Source organism: Amphiprion ocellaris, chromosome 11 (assembly GCF_022539595.1).
Source record: "Amphiprion ocellaris isolate individual 3 ecotype Okinawa chromosome 11, ASM2253959v1, whole genome shotgun sequence".
NCBI lineage: Eukaryota > Metazoa > Chordata > Actinopteri > Pomacentridae > Amphiprion > Amphiprion ocellaris.
Genome location: NC_072776.1, coordinates 13,662,709 through 13,676,406, shown reverse-complemented (window position 1 = coordinate 13,676,406; position 13,698 = coordinate 13,662,709). Strand labels below are relative to the sequence as shown.

The following is a 13,698-nucleotide window of genomic DNA, read 5'->3' as shown; positions in this document are numbered from 1 at the left end:
ATGGCCTTTTCAATGACTTTTAGAAAAAGGAAATTGTCAGTCTGATGTCTACATCTAATATGAAGAACTTTATTCAGTGTGTTTTCCTGCATCTTAATTGTCTTCCCATCCCCCTTAGTTACTGTTGCTATGCTCATCAAGCTTGCCTTTCTAGCCTGTTACATAGGTAGCTTACAGTCACAAGAGTGATTCAGGTCATTTTTCACACAACAATTCACTGATTTCACACAAGTAGACAAAAGCAAACTTATTATTCCTGACCATCCCTTTTGCCAGCTGATATTTCCCTGCCGCATCTGACCAGAGCTGCAACAGTTAATTAATCTACTGCTTGTGAACTATTGAATTACTGACATTTATTTTTGACACTTGATTATTCAGATCGAGTCCTTTTTTAGGTACAAAAAAAGAAGAAACAATCCTCTTTTTCCAGTATCTTAAATTTGAATATTACTCCTCTGTGACAGCAAACAAGACATCTTTGAGTTGTGGACAAAATAAGACATTTGATGATGTCATCTTGGGCTTTGGGATGCACCAATCGACATTTTTCACCATTTTATTAACCAAACAATTAAGTAATTAATCAAGAAAATATTCATCGGGTTAATCGACATAAAATCTAATTGTTAGCCGCAGCCTCATAGCTTGCTAGTTAATTAGGGTTGCAATTAGTTGGCTGAAAACATCTCCAGCAGATTAATTTTAAAGTCGTGTAAATAACAAGCTCATAGCTGCAGCTGATGATCCTTTTAGTGAGTGACATTATGTGACGCTAATCAAAGGAACAGCATTGTTCTTCTATAACATTGTAGAGGTAGTCTTACTATGATAAGTATAATAAAATCTAAGATTAGACAATGACTTCTAACATATGCCTGTTTGTTTGGCTGCTTACCTTATATACTTGTTCACTGGGGTTGCAGGAGTGTTCACTTCTCCAGATTCACTGCCATCTATTGTGATATGAGATGCGATTTTTTTTTTTTTGGAAAAGGTTAATTTTGCTTCTTTTTTTCCATAAAAAAATGGCTAGTTTCCTTACATCTGGAGAATACAATTTATAGACTGGGGCATCTCCGTAGCGTCACAATACTTCATTATTTTCAGTATTTTGTGACATAATTTACCTTTCTCAAAAAATTTACCTCCTGGAATATGGGCATTGCACTGTCAGTATTGCGATTTCCACAATATTTTGATTAATTGTTCAGCCTTGGTACAGGACTGCTAATAATATATAGCATGCAGCACAGTCTTGTGTTAAAGTCGCCATATCTTTCCCAGTCTTCCTGTAGCTCTTCCTCCAGAGGTTCAGAGTAAAAATGATAACCAGTGAAGTTTAGAGTGAGGCTGAGGTCATGCTTAGCATCTTATAGGACAACTACAGTCATGGAAAAAATTATTTGACCACCTCAATTTTATGTCATTTGCAGCACTGCACATGCAAAGACCTAGTGTGGTTTCCTGCTGACATTCAAGCCATAGCACAACTCAGAAGATCTCAGCTCTCACAAAATGCCTAAAACAAAAGAATTATGTGAAGCCACAAAGGTAGCCATCTTGGCACTGTTGGAAATTGGCATGAGTGAGAGACAGGTAGTGAAATAACTGAAGATCTCCAAGACAGCCGTTCATTACACCAAGAAAAAACAAGCCCAACATGGTTCTACCAAATTGCTAGCTGGTCGCGGCAGGAAACGTCTTTCTACCCCATGAGATGACCGTGCACTCATCTGTTCCTGTGTCAGGAATCGTTGTCAGACCTCCAAGGGCCTTAAAAATGAGTGGGCACTGTCAAGAAATGTGACTTGTTCAGCAAGGACAATTGGAAACTGACTTCTTGAAGCTGGTCTGAAGTCACACAGGACATGGAAGAAGCCTTTCATCAAGGAAAGGTAGAGGAAAGCCTGGTTACTCTTTGCTGGAGATCACAAGGATTGGACTGTTGATGATTGGGCTAAGGTTCTCTTCATTGATGAATCCAATTTTCAGTTGATGCCCACTCCAGCCAACTTACTGGTTAGGAGAAAGCCTGGAGAAGCCTACAAGCTAGACTGTCTGCCCCTGCAGTAAAACATGGGGGTGGATCAGTGACGATCTGGGGTTGTTTCAGTATGGGTGGAACAGGGCGAATGAACCAGGTCATGTACGGGGCTACTCTTGAAAACAGTCTTCTTCCATCAGCTGGAAAACTCTTTCCTGCCTCCAATGACTGGATTTTCCAACAGCTTCAGTGATTTTGGTTATTATCAAGAAACCATGGAAAATGGCTCGATATCAGCTCTTAAATTAAACTCTAATGAGCTATCTTTGTTGTTATCATTATATTTGTCCAAACAAATGCACCTTTAGTTGAACTAGACATTAAAATAAACAAGAAATTGAAGAAAACAAGGGTGGTCCAGTATTTTTTTTCCGTGACTGTATTGTTTGGTGATAGGTATAAGGTGTGCAGGTGAAGAGAAGGGAAAACACCTATCAACAGATTCGTAGCCTATTACACACACACCAAAAAAAACAGGGCTTGGAATGATGTTCTCTAAACGTAACCTGTGTCCCTAGAAACTGATGCAAAGTGTTGTAAGAAACAAGGCACAGTAAGCCAGTTTACGGTATATGCAAATGTTAGTTCTGTTTTTTTCAAACACCACTTCAACAAGTAGAGCTAAATTACTGAGCCTGTCAATCCTGCAGAGCCTAGTTACACAGTTGCTAAGCTATGACTGGACAATCACTGTTCAGGGAGAGTTTTAGCAAATGGTCTGCTGAAAATGCACCTCAAGTGCACTGATTGTGTAATAAAACTGCACCACAAATTGAGTTCAGTGCAACATTTTGATCATATTCTACATGTATCTTCATGTATCTTTTTGGGCAGAGTAAATGTGGCAGCGTTGTGACTGACTGTCCTCTACATGTGATAAGTGAGACACCACAGACCTGATTTTGATGAAACGTCAGGGAGTCATGCTTCACACCGTTCTGGCATTTTCAAAATTACTATGTTTGGCCCAAGGTGGGAGCAGCAATTACCTGGCAAACATTTTAATAACCGGTCATATCTCACACACTGCTGGGGGGGAATAAAATGAACCTTGGAGTGCATATCCAACTATCCACGCTCTACAAATTTGTCTCCAGGGCCGACAGTATGCAACATATTGAATTTACCACTGTTTTGAGTTGTTTCAAGACCTTTTTTGCCCTCAGGCCTTATTTTTCTTTATTTATTTACTGATCTTTTTGGGAGTCACTGCCTCATTTGCGCCACATTTGTATCACAAATGTTAAAATGAAATTCAAATATATTCTTTCTGTCACATAAGAGATTTCAGACTGATTTGTTCCAGACGTGGCACAAAGGCACAGTTTCCCACATCTTAATAGGAAAAATATGATGAAACAGCTTTTCACTGTAAACTTTCAACCCCAAGGTTTGTGGAGTGTGGTTATCTCACATCCTCTTTCATCACAGTGACACTGATGCTTTTAATCCTCTGCATAGGTCTCGAAATGCACTTATTGGTGCTCTATGCAAGACTTTTATGTTAAATAAAAAAACACCTTTCACCTAGCCTTTTATGTTAATAACTGTGCAACACAGAGGAACACCCAATTCTCACTGAGACCATGTTTCCAAGTTGAAATTTAGAAGCAAAATACAAATGCCTCCAAAACAGCAGCATGTAAGTGCTGTAATGTAGTGACTCCTGACCTTTTTAGTTGGTCTTGTGGCCCCTAATCATGCAGGATATGGTTTTAGTGTGGATATTTGAGTTTTTCCCTTCTCAGATTGTTTAATTGGATACTCCATAAGATACAGACATCTAGTGTATCAAATGAAAAAAGCAAAAACACACATACTTGATCAAATAAAAGCCATAAATGTTATGGAACAGCAATTTAAGTATGTCTTTATTGTCATAACAGCGGCTGCACAGTGGCTTGGTGGTTAGCATTTTCACCTTGCAGCTAGAAGATCCCCGGTTCGCATCCTGGCCTTCCTGGGATCTTTCTGCATGGAGTTTCCAAGTTCTCCCTGTGCACGTGTGGGTTTTCTCCGGGTTCTCCGGCTTCCTCCCACAGTCCAAATGCATGCTGAGGTTAATTGGAGACTCTAAATTGTCTGTAGGTGTGAATGCGAGTGGTCCTCAGATAGACTGGTGACCTGTCCAGGGTGTCCCCTTCCTTCGCCCTAAGTCAGCTGGAATAGACTCCAGCCCCCCCGTGACCCTAATGAGGATTAAGCGGTATATAGATGATGGATGGATGGATGTCTTCACAGCAGCTAAACCTAAATTCTGACAGAAATCTGCAACTTCAGGCCAACAGCAAGCAATTCAAATGATATTGTGATTATTTTAGCTAAAAATTTCACCTTCGCTAAGTAAGAAATGCTATTGGTTTCCTTTCCTCTGTTAGTGCATCTCATTGTTTTTTATTTTCCTTTTCTCTTTACTTTTCGAATTAGACTCAATATCATTGAAAACACAGTCGTCCCTCAGTGATCTCTGGAGTATGAATAAAAGTCTAATGAATTAATATTTATTGCTTTGTTTTGATGTCTTTTCTAACGCTTGCACTAACAAGAGTTCGTACCGTACTAAGTGTTTGTATGTGTGTGTTTTACAGAACATCCCAGCGCTACCTTGTGGTAAAGCCCTCTACTCGTACGAGGGCAAGGAACCGGGCGACCTCCAGTTTTCCAAGGGCGACATCATCATCCTGCGGCGCAAGGTGGACGACAACTGGTACCACGGCGAGCTCAGTGGTTGCCACGGTTTCCTGCCTGCTAGTTACATCCAGCTGCTGCGTCCCCTGAGCCAAACTCCACCGCAGGGCAAAGCATTGTACGACTTTGAGGTCAAAGACAAAGACCAGGATAAAGACTGTCTGGCCTTCAGCAAGGTAACACACACACGATGTACTATCTGACACCTGAGGACACTGTTTTTATATCACACGAAGGATAAATGGCTAAAATATAGACAGACTGCGTGGATGAAACTGTGGAAAGATTTAAAGGATTGATGTACTCAGGATTTACAGCAGCAACAATACTGTAGTTGCAGAAAACACTTATCTGTAGTGTTCAACTTGTCTGGTTCTTTGTAGGACACTAATAATTTATTGGTCCTGACTACACTTCAGAGTGGTTCTCAGATATGTAAGTCTCAGAAAGTGGTGAAAAAATCGAAGTTCAACTAACAAATAAAAGCTGTATACTGCTGCTACAAGTAATACTTTTTTCTAATTCAAAATGACATCAAATGGAAATATCTGTGTTATTGCCAGAAAGTCCTGTGATCAGCTGAAGTGGATATATTCAGAGGAGACATGTCTTCTTTGCGGTGGCGCAGAAACTTGTACATCTGTTGACATTAAAATCATTGGAAATGGGCACAACACAGAAAATCAGTTGCATCATTTTTCAAAGTGCACATGCTGGGTACTGCTTAGTTTCATCACATTATGGATTTATTTGAAGTTGAAGTGAGTGTAGTGTTTTGTTTTGTTCTGTCTTACTTTAACAATTTACACACTTTTGGTTTTAAAGCTGAATTTTTCATCAACCTAAGTCGATGTTTTTGATACGAGGTATTGCCAGTGTGGAGATAGCATACAGTAGCAGGCAGCTGCTGCCCACAGATTTTCCTCGTCGTTACCAGTCTCCAGGAGGATTTTGCTGAAGATGGTTTTAAGGCTGACTCTGATGTTTTTTGGAATGAATATTCCGGCAACGAAAATTCTCTGTTGTCATATTCAAATATTCTACTATTTGTATGCCAAGACAGCATTTACATCTTAATGAAACTAAAAGGAAACTGAATAATAGCAATTTATTTACTGTTTCATTCTAATCAAATCTAATCTTTTCATGTGGATTTGTATCTGTTTAAGCATGGGAACACTCTTGCAGAGTAAACTCCATTAAGTAAAACCACATGGGGGTTTTATGGCAGGATGTGAAAGTAATAATAAAAATGTTTTCCAAAGTGAAGGTTAGGGAGGAACCATCCATTAAGTGATATGTCTCCGTTAACCAAACCCCAACCCAGGACCTAAATGTAGCAGGTCCAAGGTCAAAATGTGTATTAGTGATACAGATCTGAGCACACTCACTATGGTTCTAATGTGTTTGAGGTGCAGCATCATCACTGTTGGAGAAAAATGTACATTTACAGGAGAAAGAAAGTGTGAGTGCAAGAAAAAGGACATCTACTTCTGCTTTATTTGACCAGTGCAGCTTGTTAATTGGTGGAGCATCATGCTGCAGCCAGTAATGGTGTCTCTCTCTCTCTCTTTTGGAATTTCTTAAGGTCAAGCACATTTCGGATCAGGATTAATGACCCTTGAGACTGTCTGTCCTCAGGTTTTCGAACTTGGTCTCCTTCCTTTTTTGAGGATTCGTTTATACAACCAGGGGTGCCTTTTCCTGCGTCTCAATCTTGTGGAGCTTGAAGACTCCTAACTTATTAGAGGGAGAAAATGTGAGCAGCTGATGTTTCAAAATAAGCCCCATTTGTCAAAGCATCCCTAAAATTATATCCAGAAAAGGGTGGAAATGGAGAGACAAAAGGCAGAATGAGAGAAGACACTCAGTCCTTCACAAGAGTGCAGCCAGGTTGGGTTTGGTAAACAGTAATTTGTATTCTCTGTGCTGTTGTGTTCCTCAAAGCTTATCATTTTGTTCCTGCTGTTACACAGGCTCATTTGTGCTAGGACTGATCGCTCAACACCTCCGCTCTGTCTCTGCACTCTGAGTGTGTCTGCAGAGAGGGAGAAAGATGATTAAATTACAGCGCACTGTTCTCTTCAGCGACGGCATCTTAAGACTGATCACAGTAATGTAAAGCTGAGACCTTGTTTCAAAGACACTGCCCTCCACATCCAGATGAACACATCACAGCCACACATCAATATTTCACATTATTTTGCATTTTGGGGCTAAACTAATCAACAGGTTAATGATTGAACATTACCAAAAGCTATACAGTCACGCCGAGCCACGTCCTCCTGTGGTGTGCTATATGCGTGTTGTCATGCAGAACCAGTGTGTGTGATATTGTGTGCTCAGTGTGAGAGGTAATTACTCAGTATGACTAATACACAGTCATTTACTGGCATTATCACTTCCATCCCATAACGGTCTAACCAAGACCTCTGTGTGAGGAGAGGAGCAGCAGAGGGAAGAATATTTTCATGATGAAGTCTGTTGATGTTTGCAGTCAGCAATGAAGATAATATTTTCTCATGTGTGTCAGAAGCAATATTATATCAGATAAACAATGTAAATATACTGTAGGCAAAAGCTTAGAAGCATGTCGATGTATGCACAGCTTGTGAGTTGAGATCTTAAACAGTATTGATATTGTATCCGGTATCCCTGGCTGATATTCTAAGTGGAATATAAAGCAGCACAGGGTGTGGTGTCAGGGTTTCAGGCCCGCCTGTTGATCGGTGTTAAGATCTTCAGTGACTGCAGCTGGTACAAGATGCAGCTGCTTGCATTTTAACAGGTAGAAGAATCACATAACACCAGTACTGGCTTCCCTCCACTGGATTCCTCTCTGTTTCAGGATTGATTTTAAGATTTCATTGCTTGTTTTTAAGGTTTTAAATGGGTTGGTGCCACCGTATTTAGTGGAACTCTTGCATCTTAATGCCTCAGTTAGAGCACTGAGGTCAGTCAACCAGATGGTCCTGACTGTTAGGAGATCTAGGTACAAAAATGGAGGTGATCGAGCCTTTGCAGTGGCCTCTCCTAATATCTGGAAACATTTCCATTTCCATTCCAGAACTGCTTAGGCTTTATATACTTTTTAACCTACCTCCTCTCATTGGTTTGGATTGAAGTGGAGCTCAACACCCTGACTTCATCCTTTATTCTGTTCATTTTCTGTTATTTTATTCAGATTTGTCTTTCAGTTGCAGATGAACTCTTGTTGTTTTTAAATGTATTTTATCAACAAATTTGACTTGACTTGACTGAAGTTAGCACATAAATGCATGTTTTTTCCAGGCTATTAAGCCAAGGTCCCAAGTCACAGAAGGAAAAGGAAAAACACATGCATCAGTATTCACCTTGTCCTGAGGCAGCATCATATTTACTAACTAGTTTTAGCTCATATTTTGAAAGATTTGAACATTTCTAAACTGTACACAGCTGCCACACCCCCCTAGGTAATGAGCTCAGCATCATCCTAGTAAAATCACTAAACACACTGCTTGTTTTTTATTTTTTTTTAATGTATAAACACATTTGATTTGAGTCATTATACAAAAGGGATTAAAGCAATTAAATAAGTTATGAACTGAGCTGAACTAAAGCTGGTAAAAGTATAACATTTAAAATAAAATGAATTATTCATCTGAAACTGGGAACCTCTTTGAAGTTTAAATGTATGTCTTGAAAAGCAGTTAGTCACCGAAGTTTTCCTTTTTACTGCAAATGTTTATCAAAATATGCCCTGAAAAAACCACATCAGTCAATCTCTCATATTCTGATGTATTATTATCTTTCCTTAGATGACAATCCAACATAAGCACGTAAAATGTTGACAATTTTAACAGCCAGAGATTGTGAAAAATGTAATTTGACCATTTCAATACAAAGATGCTTCAGCAAAGCAAAAGAAAAAAAAAAAGTCTTGGACACCAAAATTATTATTGCAATGCTTTGAGAAGGTTCAATCAAGAGCCGTGTCTAAAAAACAGTAAAAATCATAATTTATAAATTGCTTTATTTTCAAGGCAGCCCGAACAAAACATTTTTCTGCAGCAATTCAAAGGTAATTAAATATCTATTATATGGGCAAATATAGTGATCCTAGAGGGTCTGGTCGTGTTTCTGTGTAGTCTCATTCATTTCCTCTCTTTCCAGGATGAGGTGCTGACAGTAATCAGACGAGTAGATGAGAACTGGGCGGAAGGCATGCTGGGAGACAAGATTGGCATCTTCCCCATTCTCTATGTGGAGGTAAACTGACACACTAACACAAAAAGCTGTAAAAGCAACGGGAATGTTGCAGCAGAGCACCTGTCTTACATAAATCACCGTTTATGATGCTGCTGCTTTGAGACTAGAAGCAGAAAGCAGCTTCTGTCTAGAGGAGAAAGTATCGTCTGTCTACTTTATAGACAAACAAGGTAAACATGTTCAATGGGTGGAATACTTTAAGCCATTCTATCCGTTAAAAGGGTGACAAAGAAGGTTTCAGTGCTGTCTGGTTTCCTAGTCATTCACCAAAGTGGAAGCTGGCTATGAAAAAGTAATATGCTAAAAACTAAATATAATCAACCTAACAAATAATGTTTCCTCATGTGAAATACATTTGAACTAATTTGTATGCTGATCCAGTTTTATATGTGACCAAAAGTGCTGTAATCCATAACTTTGTTGTTGATAGTGGATGAAAACACAGCTCTTCTCTAAATTCACTGGCAGTGGTACCTAGTGATATATTATTTATTTTTTTGGTGTTACTAGGCCCAATACTGCAAGTTCTGAGCAGACGGACACATTGATCTTCACTTTAAAGGCTGTACGTACAGAGGAGGTGGTTGAGTCTGCTCTGATTTTAAAGAGTTGTATTTTCTCCAATATTAATGACGATTCCAAGTTCCCAACGTTGAAATTTCACTCACACGGCAGTAGGGTTGGCTGCTGTGTTAAAACGGTGCCTCCAGTCTTCAGTCCAACAACCAGTGATATTCACAGAGAGGTCCCACACTATTTAAAAAAAAAAGATGGCATTGGATCAGTGTTTTTCATACTCTGATTTATCTGTGGTTTCCCGCCACAATATCAACATTAACCACCACATATTGATTTTCCATTTTATTTACTATTTAAATGGAGTGAAATCTTATTTCATTGTAGAGCCGCTCCCCGCTCTCTCTCTCTCTTCTCTCTCTGTTTTAGAAATGCATCAACAGTAGATCTGTCTGTGATCAGCCCCTCCTCTCTGCATACTCTGAATGAAGAGCGAAGCAAGGGGGAACAAGTGCTGCTGGCTTTCCCCGTAGAATGCAATCAATCCTGAGTTCACGAAGAGTTAGAATCATGAAAGCTGCCTTGCAAATTTGTCCAAATATGGCACCTAGTTGGCAAGACCTAACTCTTCAATTAAGTTATTATGAGCATTTAAGTGCCGTGTTGCCTTTCCTGATCTGTGGTTCTTAACTGTGGCAGTCAGACCTCTGTTTTAAGCTGTTAGCTCCTGGTTTGTAGCCGCAAACTAGCCTTTACAGTCCAGATCATCTCTGCAGTTATGGGGACAGACATTGTTGTAGCATTGCACAAACTGGGCCTTTATTGTTGGGGCAGTGGTGGTGCAACGGGTGAGTTCTGGACTACTGATCCAAAGGTCAGAGGTTCGAACCCGAATGCAGCCGCCGTCGGGCTCTTGAACAATGCCCCTAACCCTTCCTGCTCCAGGAAAAACTGGTCCTTTATTTCCTTTTCTGATTCAGTGAACATCATACACATTTGAAAAAGCGCTAGATCGAAATTGGGGCCTACAGTGTCTGCGGATACGTGCTGATACCTTAAAGACCAGTTCATGCTTTCCACGTTTATGTGTCCAGATGGGTCCGTGAGGGATTTTGTCCTCCAACCAAGTCTGCGATCTGCTCAAACCCCTCTATGGAATCCACTTACAGGCCCGAATTTGCAACAGGACTGTCTGAACTGCATGTCGACTACACGTGCACTGGGAAAACAAATGGTGCTTACAATGAATGTTTGTTATGATGGGAGACGAGAGATGAGATTCTCCACACTTCCTTAATTCAACGAGTTGTAATTGAAGTAGCAACAGCCAAACTTTGGAAGTGCTGTCATTTGTACATCCCCTCATTCATTCGACCCAATTTGATCTCAAGTGGGCCGGACCAGTAAAAGCAGAGCTTAGTAACCTATAAATAACCACAACTCCAATTTTTTTTCCTTTGTTTTAGTGCCAAACAACTACATTGTGAAAATGTTCACATTTAGGTAACTATTTTTGAAAAAAAAAAAAGATGAACAACCTGAAATTTCTAAAGAAAAATAAGTCCAATTACAACAACATTATGCCTCAGTTTATCATTTACACATTACAACTTACAGATCACAGTGTATCTACAAAAAGGCACAAAAAACAACAAAAACAGGACAAAATATTACAAAAATGAGACACAAAATGACAAAAACGAGAAAAACAACATGAAACAAAACAAAAACAGACAAAAAATGACAAAAATGAAACCAAATGCTAAAAAGTAGACAAACAACACAAGTCAGACAAAAAAAACCACAAAATGACAAAAATGAGAAACAAATCAACAAATAAAGCATAACACAAAATGTCAAAAATCAGTCAAAAAACACAAGCGAGACAAAAAGGAAACACAAAATGACAAAAACGAGAAACAAAATGACAAAAACATGAGACAAACAACAAAAGTCAGACAAAAAAACAACCAAAACAAGACCAAATATAATAAAAATGAGACGCACAATGACAACTTACTTTACTTCACTTTATGATCAAAACAAATAATTTTGAATTTATAGTTTTACCAATTTACAATTTGCAATAAATGTCTTTTCTGTAATTTTTGCACTTTACAAAGTCGTCCCGCAGGCCGGATTGGACGCTCTGGCTGGCCGATTTTGGCCCATGGGCCACATGTGTGACACCCATGGAATAGAACCTGCGTGTTTTGGCTGCTGTCAAGTTCACATTGGTCTGAGCAGAATAATACAGAAAGCATTCAACTAACTGGCAGATTGAAGGTTAATTATCGTGATGGCGTCTCAGTTGTGCTGAAGAACACAGAATTTTTTTTTGCTTTTTACAGAATCTGGGGCAAATGGCTTATTTTTAAATGAGAAATGCAGAAGAAAATCATTTTGATGAAATAGCATAATTTTTAGCGTGGATTTGGATAGTTTTCCCACCAGAATCACATTTCGCACATGATTTGCTTAAAGAAGTTCAGAAAGTTAAAAAAAAAAAAGCTCATTTTTCTTTCTGGTTTTACAGTGTCTGGGAAATGGTGTCATTTTGGCACCTTTTTAAACCCAACGGTGGGTTTTGGGGGTTCAGAAGGTTAAACTACGTTGACATTCCACATGCCTTCATATCACGATGGGATTTTATAGCATCTATGCTTGATGGCTTATCTGGAGGGGTACATAATGAAACATATACAGTACATAGCCCAGAAATGCAAATAACATTAAGAATGCTGTTTGAATCTTTGCTGTAGTGGATTTTTCTTTAAGACATTTCCCCTCAGTAAAAGGCTAAAACCCCCACAAAACCCCAAACATTTTATTGTCTTTCATAGTGTCACGCCTGTCAAGAGTGAAATATATTTTACTTTAATCCCTGAAATAAAAAAGATATCGTGCACAGTTTACTCTGGATAACATTTAAGGCTTTTAAGCAGTGGTTAAAAAAAAAAAAAAAAAAAAAAAAGGTGTTGGTGGAAAGTGTGTTTTCTTCTTTTCTCTCCCCATCACCTCAAATTTGTGAACACACTGATTCTCTCATGGCCCTGTCAAAAACAAATGATGAAACCTTCAGAAGTGACAGGAGATTCGCTCGAGCTGGGAAGTGTCTTTATGTGTGTGACTGTCATGACAATAAGACCTCCATGAGGTCGCATCCAGTAACTGGGTGCATTGTGTATTCATGTACTGCAGCATAGAGAAATTTATTGAGAATAGCGGCAGGGAGTAATTAATGGGATGGCTCGCGCTCTGTGCTGCTTTTAAACATTATATTGCTTTTCTTGTTTATTTACTATTAACGGAGCATATGCTCAACAACAAACTCTCACTTTTACCACAAAATGCATGTGTTAATGTCCACATCTATAAAATGATACATATTTAATCACTGATCTGCTTGTTTTTTATGTATCTCTTTTGTTATCCTTTAGTCATACCACCCTCTCAACACACTCTGTCTCTTTCTGCCTGGGTCTGCAGGCTCAGACTCTTGGCTACACAATCATGTCCCTGAAATGAGCTTTTTGGCCAAACGGCTCTCTTAGGTGTTGGTGATTAAGCCGTAGACTGAACAAGGTTGGGACAAACACACATAGACACTCAGGGGTTCCTATTAGATAGAGATGCATCAATAATTTAGACCTCTCCATCACTCTGACACAGCGGGGGTACAGGGGCATGTCGAGTGTGTGTTTGTGTGTGTGTCTGCAGTGAGGAACTAATGAGGAGGGCCCAGATGGAACCGCTGCTGATCAGTTAGTGTGTGTGCGTGTGTGTAGCTGTTGTCTCACAGCTCAGATGTGAATGCTACGCATGGTAATATTTGGCAGTCTTGGCAAAATGACATGGGATGTCTGTGAAATGATTCCCAGTAACTATATTTGAAGTTCATGTGCTTCACACCAAAGATAGCACCAGGGCAAAAAATGCAAGAGGCCATGTGGACAGCTACATGTTTCTGAAGATAGTGGTGACAAGCCAGTAGGTCCAGTTTGACAAATTTACCTGTGAGTTTGGATTAGTGGTAGCAAAAAGAGCATTGCGATCTTTAGTTTTTCTGCAGTGCATGTTGCTATGTGAAAAAATACAGGAACTTTCACCAGATTACTGGACTGACTCTACTATGAAAAGAGTTATCCACTCTAGAATAACTAGGCCTCTGCATCAAAGATTAAAATAATTTTTTTAAA

The 13,698-nt window shown here is 39.3% G+C and overlaps 1 protein-coding gene across 4 annotated transcripts in view; it reads left to right on the top strand.

Annotated features, from left to right (window-relative positions):
* LOC111580589 (E3 ubiquitin-protein ligase SH3RF3) overlaps nt 1-13,698 on the top strand; it is a 112,595-nt gene that overhangs the window by 63,742 nt on the left and 35,155 nt on the right. For all 4 annotated transcript variants that reach the window (XM_035956414.2, XM_035956413.2, XM_023288403.3 and 1 more), the window contains 2 exons: nt 4,636-4,911; nt 8,888-8,983. In XM_035956414.2, coding sequence (XP_035812307.2) covers nt 4,636-4,911; nt 8,888-8,983 — 372 coding nt within the window. The remainder of the gene's footprint in view (nt 1-4,635; nt 4,912-8,887; nt 8,984-13,698) is intronic.